This window comes from Salvelinus fontinalis, chromosome 30, assembly GCF_029448725.1.
Source record: "Salvelinus fontinalis isolate EN_2023a chromosome 30, ASM2944872v1, whole genome shotgun sequence".
NCBI classification, from domain to species: Eukaryota; Metazoa; Chordata; class Actinopteri; order Salmoniformes; family Salmonidae; genus Salvelinus; species Salvelinus fontinalis.
In genome coordinates this window covers 10,465,071-10,482,140 of record NC_074694.1, presented here as the reverse complement: position 1 = coordinate 10,482,140, position 17,070 = coordinate 10,465,071, and the positions used below count along the sequence as shown (strand labels likewise).

Genomic DNA, 17,070 nt, shown 5'->3' with positions numbered 1-17,070 from the left:
GGGTGGTAGATGCCCAGTTTCCCCTTTAACTGGTAGTGGGGTGGTAGATGCCCAGTTTCCCCTTTAACTGGTAGTGGGGTGGTAGATGCCCAGTTTCCCCTCTAACTGGTAGTGGGGTGGTAGATGCCCAGTTTCCCCTCTAACTGGTAGTGGGGTGGTAGATGCCCAGTTTCCCCTTTAACTGGTAGTGGGGTGGTAGATGCCCAGTTTCCTGTCTTTCCGGCCCTTTAGTTGAAGTCCAGTCGGTTGTGTTTGTGTGTCCTACATCTAAAAAGAACTCTCCTGCTCCCCTAACCTTTAGTTGAACAGCTCTCGAACTACCCTGGAACGCTGGACAGTTAATTATGGCTTTTGTTCAGAGCCTCTCAAGGCAGGAATGCCAGGTTGGCACATGTTAGCTCCCACCTCACTCCGAGAGCGCTTGGCAGTGGCTCCAATTTTAGCCTGGCATCAACCTTTTTTTTGTTTAATTTACAAACTCTCACTAACTCCCACTGGACCAATGAAATGCGGCAGGACCTGTGCTTGTGTAGTACGACAGCTTTCTGGATTGGCTGTGCCATTTCCAGTTTAGTCATCCTTGAGCTGACACCTCGACGGTAGTCTCCACATTCCCATTAACTCAGTTAGGAAGTTTGTTTTTAACTTCATGCTGTGGCCCAGTCTTTCATCCTCACTCCACTTTTAGTTCTACTTACACCTTTTTGTGTTGAATTGACGAACGGTGTAGGTGGACGCTCTACTCCCACTTTCACGCTGGACCAATGAGAAGACAGTAATGGGGCCAGGGGGTATGATTCTGACTCTGCCCCACTCCGACTCCATGACGTCAGCCTTCTGGAATGGACGACTGTGTTACTCACTGTAATGAGCTGGTGGAACAGTTGGTTATCCTTGAACTTTAACCTCACCACTAATGGCACATTCCTAATAACTAGCTTCAGGAGTTCTTAGTCATAGTCCTCCTATAGGCTGGCCGGCATTAGTTGGTGAGGTGGCCGTATGAAGAAACTGAACTGTAATTATACATTTTTGAAAGGTTTTGACTATCTTTAAAAAATATATTTAGTACTCTTAAATAATACCCCAAATGCCTTAAAAATAATATTGTACATCCTTTTTTTATTTTATACACAGCAGAAGAAGCTGATCAAGTTGGAGTCGTGTAGTTGTGGGCGTGTTCACACTAGTTGAATATAATTGTGTGGGTGAAGAGCTGTGAAAAACTGTGTGTGTGCGCGCATGCAGAGGTGTGTGTGTGTGCATGCAGAGGTGTGTGTGTGTGTGTGTGTGTGTATGAGTGAAGCGGTGTATAACAGGGGTTAGGTCAGTGATCAGTCAGCCAACAAGCTCCATATGATTCAGACCTTTAACTAGCCTCACTCGCAGTCAGTCTCGGAGCTCAAATGTCTGTCGGCCCAGGGAGAGACTAACTGACAGAGACAGACCTGTTTCCTCCCTGGGTTTCACATGATGAACATTACCATTAGGAAAGTCTAGAAGCTGTGTGCTTCAGTGATCTACACTACAGCTGTTGTTGTGTCATTGACATTTCTGTTGATATGAATGAGAAGTCTGGATAGTTTTGTTTTCTCACAGCTTCCTGTTGTGAAGGATGTGTCTGAGGTCACACTGGGGGATATGAGTCATGGTAGCTGTGAGTGTGTGAGATCTGATCTTTTACACGTGTGTGTGTGTGTGTTAGAGGTCGACCGATTTTATGATTTTTCAAGCCGATACCGATTTATTGGAGGACCAAAAAAAGCCGATACCGATTAATCGGACGGTTTTTATTTATTTGTAATGACAATTACAACAATACTGAATGAACACTTATTTTACCTTAATATAATACATCAATAAAATCATTTTAGACTCAAATAAATAATTAAACATGTTCAATTTGGTTTAAATAATGCAAAAACAAAGTGTTGAAGAAAGTAAAAGTGCAATATGTGCCATGTAAGAAAGCTAACGTTTAAGTTCCTTGCTCAGAACATGACAACATATGAAAGCTGGTGGTTCCTTTTAACATGAGTCTTCAATATTCCCAGGTAAGAAGTTTTAGGTTGTAGTTATTATATAACTATTTCTCTCTCTACCATTTGTATTTCATATACCTTTGACTATTGGACGTTCTAATAGGTACTTTAGTATTGCCAGTGTAACAGTATAGCTTCCATCCCTCTCCTCGCTCCTCCCTGGGCTCGAACGAGGAACACATCGACAACAGCCACCCTCGAAGCAGTGACTAGCTAGCCATTTCACATTGGTTACACCAGCCTAATCTCGGGAGTTGATAGGCTTGAAGTCATAAACAGCTCAATGCTTGAAGCATTGCGAAGAGCTGCTGTCAAAACGCACGAAAGTGCTGTTTGAATGAATGCTTACGAGCCTGCTGGTGCCTACCATCGCTCAGTCAGACTGCTCTATCAAATCATAGACTTAATTATAACATAATAACACACAGAAATACGAGCCTTAGTTTCCAGATTTTACCATATTAATGACCTATCATCTTGAAAACAAAACGTTTATTCTTTCAGTGAAATAATGAAACGTTCCGTATTTTATCTAAGGGGTGGCATCCATCAGTCGAAATATTCCTGTTACATTGCACAACCTTCAATGTTATGTCATAACATAACACATAATTACGTACAATTCTGGCAAATTAGTTCACAATGATCCAGGCGGCCCAAACTGTTGCATATACACTGACTCTGCGTGCAATGAATGCAAGAGAAGTGACACAATTTCACCTGGTTAATATTGCCTGCTAACCTGGATTTCTTTTAGCTAAATATGCAGGTTTAAAAATATATACTTCTGTGTGTTGATTTTAAGAAAGGCATTGATGTTTATGGTTAGGTACACGTTGGAGCAACGACAGTCCTTTTTCACGAATGCGCACTGCATCGATTATATGCAACGCAGGACACGCTAGATAAACTAGTAATATCATCAACCGTGTGTAGTTAAAACTAGTGATTATGATTGCTAGATTTTTTTATAAGATAAGTTTAATGCTAGCTAGCAACTTACCTTGGCTTCTTACTGCATTCGCGTAACAGGCGGTCTCCTCGTGAGGCAGGTGGATAGAGCGTTGGACTAGTTAACCGTAAGGTTGCAAGATTGAATCCCTGAGCTGACAAGGTAAAAATCTGTTGTTCTGCCCCTGAACAAGGCAGTTAACCCACCATTCCTAGGCCGTCATTGAAAATAAGAATGTGTTCTTAACTGACTTGCCTGGTTATATAAAGGTGTGGTTAAAACAAACCGGCGTAATCGGCATCCAAAAATACCGATTTCCGGTTGTTATGAAAACTTGAAATCAGCCCTAATTAACCTCTAACGCCTCACAACCCGGATCCTAGAGCACCCCCATCAAAAAAAGCTGACTAGCATAGCCTAGCCTAAAGCCACAGGGATATCATATAATAAAATGTTCATGAAATCACAAGTCCAAGACACCAAATGAAAGATACAGATCTTGTGAATAAAGCCATCATTTCTGATTTTTAAAATGTTTTACAGGGAAGACAAAATATGTAAATCTATTAGCTAACCACGTTAGCAAAAGACACCACTCTCATACTCCACCATTTTCTTACTGCATCAGTAGCTATCACAAATTCGACCAAATAAAGATATAAATAGCCACTAACCAAGAAACAACCTCATCAGATGACAGTCTGATAACATATTTATTGTATAGCATAGGTTTTGTTAGAAAAATGTGCATATTTCAGGTATAAATCATAGTTTACGATTGCAGCCCCCATCACAACTCTCACTAAAATGACTAGAATAACTACAGAGACCATCGTGTATTAGCTAATTGCTCATCATAAAACATTTCTTAAAAATACACAGCGTGCAGCAGATGAAAGACACAGATCTTGTGAATCAAGACAATATTTCAGATTTTCTAAGTGTCTTACAGCGAAAACACAATATATCGTTATATTAGCTTACCACAATAGCAAACCAGACAACAGCATTGATTCCAGCCAAACATAGCGATAACGTATTCACCACCAAAATAAAATAATTTTCCACTAACCTTCTCAGAATTCTTCAGATGACAGTCCTGTAACATCATATTACACAATCCATATAGGTTTTGTTTGAAAATGTGCATATTTAGCAGCACAAACCGTGGTTATACAATGTGATCAGTAGCAACAGGGCATGCATTCTGGCCGGCGCCATCTTGGAAAGGCACATAGTCTAATCAATAAATAATCGTAAACTTGACTAAAAAATACAGGTTGGACATCAAATGAAAGATGCATTAGTTATTAATGCAACCGCTGAGTTAGATTTTTAAAATTAACGTTACTAGACATACAGTGTGCGTTACAGCCAGACTAGTGCCGCAATAATGGCGGACAAATACGTTTACATTTTTCCACATAAATACGGAATAACATAATAAATAGCTCTTACTTTTGGACGAGCTTCCATCAGAATCTTCGGAAGTAGCAGCTAACATTAGCAATGAGGCCACAGCATGCCCAAATCTTCAAACTCAATACTAAGGAAATTCCGAAAATAGCAATTTACTCGCATAAACTGATATAACTCGGTTTCAAATAACTTCGTTATGATGTTTCTAACACCTATAACGAATTAAATTACAGACGGATATATCTAAGGTCGATAACTGAGCGTTTCAAAATGCCATCCTGAGGTCTTGCTTTGCGTAATGGCGAGCGTTGAAAAGAGAGGACCCCTCGCTCCTTGGCCTTTTATAAACTCTGAGAACTACGTAGAAAGTCCATTCCACTTCTCATTGGTTACTGACATCTAGGGGAAGGCGGGTGCAGTTCATGTCGACCCATAGGATACATACAGAGCTTTAAACTGATCTGAGAGCAGAGCCTAGTTTTCAGACCTTCGCAGTTCCTGTCATGGATTTCGCTGCAGGAAGAGTTCTGTTTCACCCACAGACATAATTCAAACGGTTTTAGAAACTAGAGTGTTTTCTATCCAATAGTAAGAATAATATGCATATTGTACGAGCAAGAATTGAGTACGAGGCCGTTTAAATTGGGTACGATTTTGTGCTATGTCGAAATGGCGCCCCCCTAGTGGCAAGAAGTTAATGGGCTATTCTGATTAATCGGCCGACCTCTAGTGTGTGTGTTGCCCTCCTCCAGTGACCTTGTGTGTTGAGGCAATGGTTTATATCATCCTTTAAAGGTTAAATAAAACTATTTAAAATTATTAACAATATGTAGCAATACGTGTACGTTATTAAAGAATAAAGGTTAAACACATTTACATATTTCATGTGCCGGTTTCTCAGAACCAAATGCTCAATGGAGAATCTCCATTAGCTAATATAAAAGTGATGACTTCATCTGAGTAGGATACGTTTGTGTCCAGGAACCTGGCTCTACTGTGTGAGTTAATATGCCCTTCCTGTTTTCCTGTTGTGTTCTAGGTGGGGAAAGACACTGTCCAGACCACAGAAGACCACATAATGAAGAGAGACATGCCTCCAGCTTTCATCAAGTATGTAGATGAAAGATATCTGTCTTCTCCTTAACTCTCAGCCCACAAACTTTATTACCTTGACAGTCTAACAGTGTTATCCAATTTAGACATGTACAGTGCAACGATGTCTGAACCTCGTGTTGTGTTCTCTCTCTCTCTCTCTGTCCTGTTCTCTCCCTCTCCCTCTAGTGTCTCTCTCTCCCTCTCCCTCTGTCCTGTTCTCTCCCTCTCCCTCTAGTGTCTCTCTCTCTCTCTCTGTCCTGTTCTCTCCCTCTAGTGTCTCTCTCTCTGTCCTGTTCTCTCCCTCTAGTGTCTCTCTCTCTGTCCTGTTCTCTCTCTCTCTCCCTCTAGTGTCTCTCTCTCTCTCTCTGTCCTCTCTCTCTCTCTCTCCCTCTAGTGTCTCTCTCTCTCTCTCTGTCCTGTTCTCTCTCTCTCTCCCTCTAGTGTCTCTCTCTCTCTCTCTGTCCTGTTCTCTCTCTCTCTCCCTCTAGTGTCTCTCTCTCTCTCTCTGTCCTGTTCTCTCTCTCTCTCCCTCTAGTGTCTCTCTCTCTCTCTCTCTGTCCTGTTCTCTCTCTCTCCCTCTAGTGTCTCTCTCTCTCTCTCTGTCCTGTTCTCTCTCTCTCTCCCTCTAGTGTCTCTCTCTCTCTCTCTCTCTGTCCTGTTCTCTCTCTCTCTCCCTCTAGTGTCTCTCTCTCTCTCTCTCTCTCTGTCCTGTTCTCTCTCTCTCTCCCTCTAGTGTCTCTCTCTCTCTCTCTCTGTCCTGTTCTCTCTCTCTCTCCCTCTAGTGTCTCTCTCTCTCTCTCTCTCTGTCCTGTTCTCTCTCTCTCTCCCTCTACTGTCTCTCTCTCTCTCTCTCTCTGTCCTGTTCTCTCTCTCTCTCCCTCTAGTGTCTCTCTCTCTCTCTCTCTCTCTGTCCTGTTCTCTCTCTCTCTCCCTCTAGTGTCTCTCTCTCTCTCTCTCTCTGTCCTGTTCTCTCCCTCTCCCTCTAGTGTCTCTCTCTCTCTCTCTCTCTATCTGTCCTGTTCTCTCCCTCTCCCTCTAGTGTCTCTCTCTCTCTCTCTCTCTGTCCTGTTCTCTCTCTCTCTCCCTCTAGTGTCTCTCTCTCTCTCTCTGTCCTGTTCTCTCTCTCTCTCCCTCTAGTGTCTCTCTCTCTCTCTCTGTCCTGTTCTCTCCCTCTCCCTCTAGTCTCTCTCTCTCTCTCTCTCTCTCTCTCTCTGTCCTGTTCTCTCCCTCTCCCTCTAGTGTCTCTCTCTCTCTCTCTCTCTCTGTCCTGTTCTCTCCCTCTCCCTCTAGTGTCTCTCTCTCTCTCTCTGTCCTGTTCTCTCTCTCTCCCTCTAGTGTCTCTCTCTCTCTCTCTGTCCTGTTCTCTCTCTCTCTCCCTCTAGTGTCTCTCTCTCTCTCTCTGTCCTGTTCTCTCTCTCTCTCCCTCTAGTGTCTCTCTCTCTCTCTCTGTCCTGTTCTCTCTCTCTCTCCCTCTAGTGTCTCTCTCTCTCTCTCTGTCCTGTTCTCTCTCTCTCTCCCTCTAGTGTCTCTCTCTCTCTCTCTGTCCTGTTCTCTCTCTATCTCCCTCTAGTGTCTCTCTCTCTCTCCCTCTGTCCTGTTCTCTCTCTCTCTCCCTCTAGTGTCTCTCTCTCTCTCTCTCTGTCCTGTTCTCTCTCTCTCTCCCTCTAGTGTCTCTCTCTCTCTCTCTCTGTCCTGTTCTCTCTCTCTCTCCCTCTAGTGTCTCTCTCTCTCTCTCTCTCTCTCTCTGTCCTGTTCTCTCTCTCTCTCCCTCTAGTGTCTCTCTCTCTCTCTCTCTCTGTCCTGTTCTCTCTCTCTCTCCCTCTAGTGTCTCTCTCTCTCTCTCTCTCTGTCCTGTTCTCTCTCTCTCTCCCTCTAGTGTCTCTCTCTCTCTCTCTCTGTCCTGTTCTCTCTCTCTCTCCCTCTAGTGTCTCTCTCTCTCTCTCTCTCTCTGTCCTGTTCTCTCTCTCTCTCCCTCTAGTGTCTCTCTCTCTCTCTCCCTCTAGTGTCTCTCTCTCTCTCCCTCTGTCCTGTTCTCTCTCTCTCTCCCTCTAGTGTCTCTCTCTCTCTCTCTCTGTCCTGTTCTCTCTCTCTCTCCCTCTAGTGTCTCTCTCTCTCTCTCTGTCCTGTTCTCTCTCTCTCTCCCTCTAGTGTCTCTCTCTCTCTCTCTCTCTGTCCTGTTCTCTCTCTCTCTCCCTCTAGTGTCTCTCTCTCTCTCTCTCTGTCCTGTTCTCTCTCTCTCTCCCTCTAGTGTCTCTCTCTCTCTCTCTCTCTAGTGTCTCTCTCTCTCTCTCTCTCTGTCCTGTTCTCTCTCTCTCCCTCTAGTGTCTCTCTCTCTCTCTCTCTCTGTCCTGTTCTCTCTCTCTCTCCCTCTAGTGTCTCTCTCTCTCTCTCTCTCTGTCCTGTTCTCTCTCTCTCTCCCTCTAGTGTCTCTCTCTCTCTCTCTGTCCTGTTCTCTCTCTCTCTCCCTCTAGTGTCTCTCTCTCTCTCTCTCTCTCTCTCTGTCCTGTTCTCTCTCTCTCTCCCTCTAGTGTCTCTCTCTCTCTCTCTCTCTGTCCTGTTCTCTCTCTCTCTCCCTCTAGTGTCTCTCTCTCTCTCTCTCTCTGTCCTGTTCTCTCTCTCTCTCCCTCTACTGTCTCTCTCTCTCTCTCTCTCTCTCTGTCCTGTTCTCTCTCTCTCTCCCTCTAGTGTCTCTCTCTCTCTCTCTCTCTCTGTCCTGTTCTCTCTCTCTCTCCCTCTAGTGTCTCTCTCTCTCTCTCTCTCTGTCCTGTTCTCTCCCTCTCCCTCTAGTGTCTCTCTCTCTCTCTCTCTGTCCTGTTCTCTCCCTCTCCCTCTAGTGTCTCTCTCTCTCTCTCTATCTGTCCTGTTCTCTCCCTCTCCCTCTAGTGTCTCTCTCTCTCTCTCTCTCTGTCCTGTTCTCTCTCTCTCTCCCTCTAGTGTCTCTCTCTCTCTCTCTCTCTGTCCTGTTCTCTCTCTCTCTCCCTCTAGTGTCTCTCTCTCTCTCTCTGTCCTGTTCTCTCCCTCTCCCTCTAGTGTCTCTCTCTCTCTCTCTCTCTCTCTCTCTGTCCTGTTCTCTCCCTCTCCCTCTAGTGTCTCTCTCTCTCTCTCTCTGTCCTGTTCTCTCCCTCTCCCTCTAGTGTCTCTCTCTCTCTGTCCTGTTCTCTCTCTCTCTCCCTCTAGTGTCTCTCTCTCTCTCTCTGTCCTGTTCTCTCTCTCTCTCCCTCTAGTGTCTCTCTCTCTCTCTCTGTCCTGTTCTCTCTCTCTCTCCCTCTAGTGTCTCTCTCTCTCTCTCTGTCCTGTTCTCTCTCTCTCTCCCTCTAGTGTCTCTCTCTCTCTCTCTGTCCTGTTCTCTCTCTCTCTCCCTCTAGTGTCTCTCTCTCTCTCCCTCTGTCCTGTTCTCTCTCTCTCTCCCTCTAGTGTCTCTCTCTCTCTCTCTCTGTCCTGTTCTCTCTCTCTCTCCCTCTAGTGTCTCTCTCTCTCTCTCTCTGTCCTGTTCTCTCTCTCTCTCCCTCTAGTGTCTCTCTCTCTCTCTCTCTCTCTGTCCTGTTCTCTCTCTCTCTCCCTCTAGTGTCTCTCTCTCTCTCTCTCTCTGTCCTGTTCTCTCTCTCTCTCCCTCTAGTGTCTCTCTCTCTCTCTCTCTCTGTCCTGTTCTCTCTCTCTCTCCCTCTGTCCTGTTCTCTCTCTCTCTCCCTCTAGTGTCTCTCTCTCTCTCTCTCTCTGTCCTGTTCTCTCTCTCTCTCCCTCTAGTGTCTCTCTCTCTCTCTCTCTGTCCTGTTCTCTCTCTCTCTCCCTCTAGTGTCTCTCTCTCTCTCTCTGTCCTGTTCTCTCTCTCTCTCTCTCTGTCCTGTTCTCTCTCTCTCTCCCTCTAGTGTCTCTCTCTCTCTCTCTCTCTGTCCTGTTCTCTCTCTCTCTCTCCCTCTAGTGTCTCTCTCTCTCTCTCTCTGTCCTGTTCTCTCTCTCTCTCCCTCTAGTGTCTCTCTCTCTCTCTCTCTAGTGTCTCTCTCTCTCTCTCTCTCTGTCCTGTTCTCTCTCTCTCCCTCTAGTGTCTCTCTCTCTCTCTCTCTCTGTCCTGTTCTCTCTCTCTCTCCCTCTAGTGTCTCTCTCTCTCTCTCTGTCCTGTTCTCTCTCTCTCTCCCTCTAGTGTCTCTCTCTCTCTCTCTGTCCTGTTCTCTCTCTCTCTCCCTCTAGTGTCTCTCTCTCTCTCTCTCTCTCTCTGTCCTGTTCTCTCTCTCTCTCCCTCTAGTGTCTCTCTCTCTCTCTCTCTCTCTCTGTCCTGTTCTCTCTCTCTCTCCCTCTAGTGTCTCTCTCTCTCTCTCTCTCTGTCCTGTTCTCTCTCTCTCTCCCTCTAGTGTCTCTCTCTCTCTCTCTCTCTGTCCTGTTCTCTCTCTCTCTCCCTCTAGTGTCTCTCTCTCTCTCTCTCTCTGTCCTGTTCTCTCTCTCTCTCCCTCTAGTGTCTCTCTCTCTCTCTCTCTCTGTCCTGTTCTCTCTCTCTCTCTCTCTCTCTCTGTCCTGTTCTCTCTCTTAGTGTCTCTCTCTCTCTCTCTCTCTCCCTCTAGTGTCTCTCTCTCTCTCTCTCTCTGTCCTGTTCTCTCTCTCTCTCCCTCTAGTGTCTCTCTCTCTCTCTCTCTCTGTCCTGTTCTCTCTCTCTCTCTCCCTCTAGTGTCTCTCTCTCTCTCTCTCTGTCCTGTTCTCTCTCTCTCTCTCCCTCTAGTGTCTCTCTCTCTCTCTCTCTCTGTCCTGTTCTCTCTCTCTCTCTCCCTCTAGTGTCTCTCTCTCTCTCTCTGTCCTGTTCTCTCTCTCTCTCTCCCTCTAGTGTCTCTCTCTCTCTCTCTCTCTCTGTCCTGTTCTCTCTCTCTCTCTCCCTCTAGTGTCTCTCTCTCTCTCTCTCTGTCCTGTTCTCTCTCTCTCTCTCCCTCTAGTGTCTCTCTCTCTCTCTCTCTCTGTCCTGTTCTCTCTCTCTCTCTCCCTCTAGTGTCTCTCTCTCTCTCTCTCTCTGTCCTGTTCTCTCTCTCTCTCTCCCTCTAGTGTCTCTCTCTCTCTCTCTCTCTCTGTCCTGTTCTCTCTCTCTCTCTCCCTCTAGTGTCTCTCTCTCTCTCTCTCTGTCCTGTTCTCTCTCTCTCTCTCTCTCTCTGTCCTGTTCTCTCTCTCTCTCCCTCTAGTGTCTCTCTCTCTCTCTCTCTCTGTCCTGTTCTCTCTCTCTCTCCCTCTAGAGTCTCTCTCTCTCTCTCTCTCTGTCCTGTTCTCTCTCTCTCTCCCTCTAGTGTCTCTCTCTCTCTCTCTCTCTGTCCTGTTCTCTCTCTCTCTCCCTCTAGTGTCTCTCTCTCTCTCTCTCTCTGTCCTGTTCTCTCTCTCTCTCCCTCTAGTGTCTCTCTCTCTCTCTCTCTCTCTGTCCTGTTCTCTCTCTCTCTCCCTCTAGTGGCTCTCTCTCTCTCTCTCTCTCTGTCCTGTTCTCTCTCTCTCTCCCTCTAGTGGCTCTCTCTCTCTCTCTCTCTCTGTCCTGTTCTCTCTCTCTCTCCCTCTAGTGGCTCTCTCTCTCTCTCTCTGTCCTGTTCTCTCTCTCTCTCCCTTTAGTGTGTCTCTCTCTCTCTCTCTGTCCTGTTCTCTCTCTCTCTCTCTCTCTGTCCTGTTCTCTCTCCCTCTAGTCAATTCTACTTCAACTCAAGGGCTTTATTGGCATGGGAAACATATGTTACTATTGCCAAAGCAAGGGAAGTAGATCATATACAAAAGTGAAATAAACAATAAAAATTAACAGTAAACATTACACTCACAAAAGTTCCAAAAGAATAAAGACATTTCAAATGTCATATGTGCAAATGGTTAAAGTACAAAAGGGAAAATAAATAAACATAAATATGGGTTGTATTTACAATGGTGTTTGTTCTTCACTGGTTGCCCTTTTCTTGTGGCAACAGGTCACAAATCTTGCTGCTGTGATGTCACACTGTGGTATTTCACCCAGTAGATATGGGGGTTTATCAAGATTGGGTTTGTTTTCAAATTCTTTGTGCATCTGTGTAATCTGAGGGAAATATGTGTCTCTAATATGGTCATACATTGGGCAGGAGGTTAGGAAGTGCAGCTCAGTTTCCACCTCATTTTGTGGGCAGTGAGCACATAGCCTGTCTTCTCTTGAGAGCCATGTCTGCCTACATCGGCCTTTCTCAATAGCAAGGCTATGCTCACTGAGTCTGTACATAGTCAAAGCTTTCCTTAAGTTTGGGTCAGTCACAGTGGTCAGGTATTTTGCCACTGTGTACTCCCTCTTTAGGGCCAAATAGCATTCTAGTTTGCTCAGTTTTTTTTGTTAATTCTTTCTGTGTCAAGTAATTATCTTTTTGTTTTCTCATGATTTGGTTGGGTCTAATTGCTCTGTGGGCTCTGTTTGTGTTTTGAACAGAGCCCCAGGACCAGCTTGCTTAGGGGACTCTTCTTCCGGTTCATTTCTCTGTCGGTGATGGCTTTGTTATGGAAGGTTTGGGAATCGCTTCCTTTTAGGTGGTTGTAGAATGTAATGGCTCTTTTCAGGATTTTGATCATTAGCGGGTATCGGCCTAATTCTGCTCTGCATTCATTATTTAGTGTTTTACGTTGTACACAAAGGATATTTTTGCAGAATTCTGCATGCGAAGTCTCAATTTGGTGTTTGCCCCATTTTGTGAGTTCTTGGTTGGTGAGCGGACCCCAGACCTCATAAAAGGCAATGTGTTCTATAACTGATTCAAGTAGTTTTTGCCAGATCCTAATTGGTATGGATGTTCCTTCTGATGGCATAGAAGGCCCTTCTTGCCTTGTCTCTCAGATCATTCACAGCTTTATGGACGTTACCTGTGGCACTGATGTTTAGGCTGAGGTATGTATAGTTTTGTGTGCTTTAGGGAATCGGTGTCTAGATGGAATTTGTATTTGTGGTCCTGGCAACTGGACCTTATTTTGGAACACTTATTTTGGTCTTACTGAGATTTATTGTCAGGGCCCAGGTCTGACAGAATCTGTGCAGAAGCTCTAGGTGCTGTGGTAGACCCTCCTTGGTTGGTGACAGAAACATCAGCAAACAGTAGACATTTGACTTCAGATTCTAGTAGGTTGAGTCCGGGTGCTGCAAACTGTTCTAGTGCCCTAGCCAATTCATTTATACATATGTTCAAGAGGGGGGGGGGGGGGGCTTTAGTTGCATCATTGTCTCAACCCATGGCCCTGTGGAAATAAATATATTATTTTTGTTGCCAATTTTAACTGCACACTTGTTGTTTGTGTACATGGATTTTATAATGGTGTATGTTTTACCCCCAACACCACTTTCCATCAATTTGTATAGCAGACCCTCATGCCAAAATGAGTGAAGGCTTTTTTGAAATCAATAAAGCATGAGTAGACTTTGCCTTTTGTTTTGGTTTGTTTGTTTGTCAATTAGTGTGCAGGGTGAATATGTGGTCTTTCGTAAGGTAATTTGGTAAAAAGCCAATTTGACATTTGCTCAGGTACATTTCCTTAGTGAAAACAATGTAGAGTCTGCTGTTAGGAAAATCCTTAGCATTATCATTAAGGTTGCTGTTGTCTCATATCCCACGGTAGTTTTTGGGGTCAAATTTGTCTCCACTTTTGTGGATTGGGGTGATCAGTCCTTCCAAATATTGGGGAAGATGCCAGAGCTGAGGATGATGTTTAAGTATAGCCAATTGCAATTTGTTTTCTGTATATTTGATCATTTCATTGAGGATACCATCAACATCACAGGTCTTTTTGGGTTGGAGGGTTTTGTATTTTGTTCTGTAGTTCATTAGATGTAATTGGAGAATCCAGTGGGTTCTGGTAGTCTTTAATTGTTGATTCTAAGACTTGTATTTGATCATGTTTATGTTTTTTATGTTTGTTCTTTGTTATAGGGACAAACAGATTGGAGAAGTGGTTTATCCATACATCTCTGTTTTGGATAGATAACTCTTTGTTGTCTGTTTTAGAGTTTTCCAAGTTTCCCAGAAGTGGTTAGATTCTATGGATTCTTCAATTACATTGAGCTGATTTCTGATGTGCTGTTCCTTCTTTTTCTGTAGTGTATTTCTATATTGTTTTAGTGATTCACCATAGTGAAGGTTTAGGCTCAGCTTTTCTGGGTCTTTGTTTTTGGTTACATAGGTTTCTCCATTTTTTTTCTTAGATTTTTGCATTCATTATCAAACTATTTGTCATTGTTGTTAATTTTCTTAGGTTGTCAGCTTGAAACGTTTATTTGATAACGATGCTGAGGTCAAATATACTGTTAAGATTTTCTACTGCCAAGTTTACACCTTCACTATTACAGTGAAACATTTTGTCCCGGAAATTGTCTAGAAGGGATTGAATTTGTTGTAGCCTCAGTATTTTGGCAACTTTCCACACTACTTTCCTTCCATCTATAGCATTTCTTAATAGTATTCAGTTCCTTCAGCTTTGATGCCTCATGGTTGAGTATTGCTCTGTTCAAGTAGACTGTGATTTTGCTGTGATCTGATAGGGGTGTCAGTGGGCTGACTGTGAACGCTCTGAGATACTCTGGGTTGAGGTCAGTGATAAAGTAGTCTACAGTACCAATGCCAAGAGATGAGTTACAGGTGTACCTACTGCAGGAGTCCCCTCAAAGCCTACCATTGACTATGTACTGTACATACCCAGCGTGCGACATAGCTGCAGGAGTTGTGACCCATTTTTGTTGGTTATGTTGTCATAGTTGTGCCTAGGGGGGCATATGGGGGAGGGAATGCTGTCATCTCCAGGCAGGTGTTTGTCCCCCTGTGTGCTGAGGGTGTCAGGTTCCTGTTCGGTTCTGGCATTTAGGTCGCCACAGACTAGTACATGTCCCTGGGCCTGGAAATGGTTGATTTTCCCCCTCCAGGATGGAGAAGCTGTCTTCATTAAAGTATGGGGATTCTATTGGGGTATATAGGTAGCAGACAGGACATTTTTCTCTGAGATAATTTCCTCATTATTTCTAGCCAGATATAACATTGGCATTGGTCTGATATGTGGGGGCTTATATAGGGTGTGGCCAGGGTTTGTTTGGGTTGGTCATAGCTGGTTGCGGTGTGGCTGGTGATGCTGTGGTCTGGATGATGCTATGGTCTGGGTGTGGCTGGTGATGCTGTGGTCTGGGTGATGCTGGGGTGTGGCTGGTGATGCTGGGTGTGGCTGGTGATGCTGGGGTCGGTGATGCTGAGTGTGGCTGGTGATGCTGGGTGTGGCTGGTGATGCTGGGTGTGGCTGGTGATGCTGGGTGTGGCTGGTGATGCTGGGTGTGGCTGGGTGTGGCTGGTGATGCTGGGTGTGGGTCTTCTTGGCGTGGGTTGTCTCATTGCAGGTCCTTCAGGAGGGGTTCTTGCAGGTCTGGGAGGGTGTCTCGCTGGTCTGGGCGGGGGGTCTGTTGCTCCTGTGTGAGGTGCCGGGGCTGCGGTTCAGGGTGACGTTCTTCAGGGTCCTGGTAAAAGTTGAGAATGCTGACTTGTATAGGTGGACCTGGTCGTAAAGGCTGTTCAAGTACAGGGTGGAATGGTGGGCCAGGAAAACATTTGATTTTGAGGCACAGTCTTGCTAAATGCTTACATTCACCCGCTCTATGGTGGGTGAATGTAATCATTTCTTGCTGGGCCCTCAGGTCATTTGTCTCTCCCTCTAGTCTCTCTGCCTCTAGTCTCTCTCCTCTCTCTGTCCTGTTCTCTCTCGTCTCTCTCTCTTCTCCCTCTAGTCACTCTGTCTAGAGAGAGAGACTAGTCTCTCTCTCTCTCTCTCTCTCTCTCTCTCTAGTCTGTCTCTCTCTCTCTAGTCTGTCTCTCTCTCTCTCTCTCTCTAGTCTGTCTCTCTCTCTCTCTAGTCTCTGTCTCTCTAGTCTCTCTCTCTCTCTCTCTTGGCTGTGTCTCTCTCTCTAGTCTGTCTCTTGTCTGTCTCTCTCTCGCTCTCTGTGTGTGTGTGTTGGGGCGCTGGCTGCTGCTGTGGGAGGCTCGCTGCCTGCTAGGCTTTTATTTGTCCAGGGAGGGACTCCTCAGTAAAGGAGGAAGCAGGAAGGAACAGTGGTAGGTTTCTATTTGTCCAGTGACGGACTCCTCACTAAAGGAGGAAGCAGGAAGGAACAGTGGTAGGTTTCTATTTGTCCAGGGAGGGACTCCTCACTAAAGGAGGAAGCAGGATGGAACAGTGGTAGGTCTCTATTTGGTCTTCTTCGTAGACAGCTGCTCTTGGTTAACCTCAACCCCCAAGAGAGAAGTATGAGAGAAGTATTTAAATTGTATTTCCAGTCATTTTCTTTGGACATATGGATTCAATCTATATCACATGTTCTCATCACTAACAGTAGTTACAATAAGTCACTCCCTGAATGAATGAATCAAGAGGGCCATTTTATTTTCTCTTCCTACTCCACTGGAGCTATGAATAATCTCCACCCAGCCGCTTGGCTGAGACTCTGCCATCCATTCTTAGCTGATACACACTCAACCTTGTCAGCTCCGCTCAGTAGAACCCAGTAATGCAGTCGGGGGTCACGAGACACCCAACAAGGTCATGGTTGTAAAGCCATTGGCAGGCGTAGGTCACAGAGGTCACAGAGGTCACAGAGGTCACAGAGGCGACCTGAACGCATTTGGCGCCTGGAAGTCACGTTGTCTTCATCCATCAGATACACATGCTGGAATGTGTCTTCTTTAACTATATATATAATAGTGTGTGTGTGCTTCACTATAATTAGAGTGTGCATAGGTCCTGTAATATATCATGACTGTGTAGTCTGCTGTACTGCACGCTGCTAAAGGACACTGCTGGCTGCACTAACATGTATATAATATTATACATGACATAATACATGACATAATACATGACATTCAGCAGATGCTTTTATTCAAAGTGACTTACAGTTGAGTGCATATATTATGTGACCCCAGTGGGAATTGAACACACAACGCTGGCGTTGCTAACAGCACTACAAACCTGTTTAATATGCACATACATTACCAGTTACCAGAGGCTTCAAGAGACCAGCGACCGTTCTGCCTTAGCCATCGTGGAAAGTCAAACTGAGCTTGTCTGGCCCTGCCTGCACACCCAGAGCCTCGTCTTCCAGCACCGTGGACAAAAACTGATTCTACCAGTTCCCTCTTTTAAACAGAGAAGAGTGTTTGTCCCGCAGGCTTTAGTAGGAAGTCAGGATTCTGTGGGAATTGGAACATGTGTCGTATCTTTGGCTTGTTGCCTGTTTCTGTGTAATGTGCTGGAGGTTTGATTTTATTTACACAGCAGGCACGCCCTACACAGCAGACACGCCCTGCACAGCAGACACGCCCTGCACAGCAGGCACGCCCTGCACAGCAGACACGCCCTGCACAGCAGACACGCCCTGCACAGCAGACACGCCCTGCACAGCAGACACGCCCTGCACAGCAGACACGCCCTGCACAGCAGACACGCCCTGCACAGCAGACACGCCCTGCACAGCAGACACGCCCTGCACAGCAGACACGCCCTGCACAGCACACACGCCCTGCACAGCACACACGCCCTGCACAGCAGACACGCCCTACACAGCAGACACGCCCTGCACAG

The 17,070-nt window shown here is 45.5% G+C and overlaps 1 protein-coding gene across 1 annotated transcript in view; it reads left to right on the top strand.

The window, feature by feature from the left end:
• The window catches only part of LOC129828615 (vinculin-like), a 72,074-nt gene that overhangs the window by 18,674 nt on the left and 36,330 nt on the right, over positions 1-17,070 (top strand). The window contains exon 2 of the mRNA XM_055889697.1: positions 5,453-5,523. Within this exon, the coding sequence (XP_055745672.1) occupies positions 5,453-5,523 (71 nt within the window). The remainder of the gene's footprint in view (positions 1-5,452; positions 5,524-17,070) is intronic.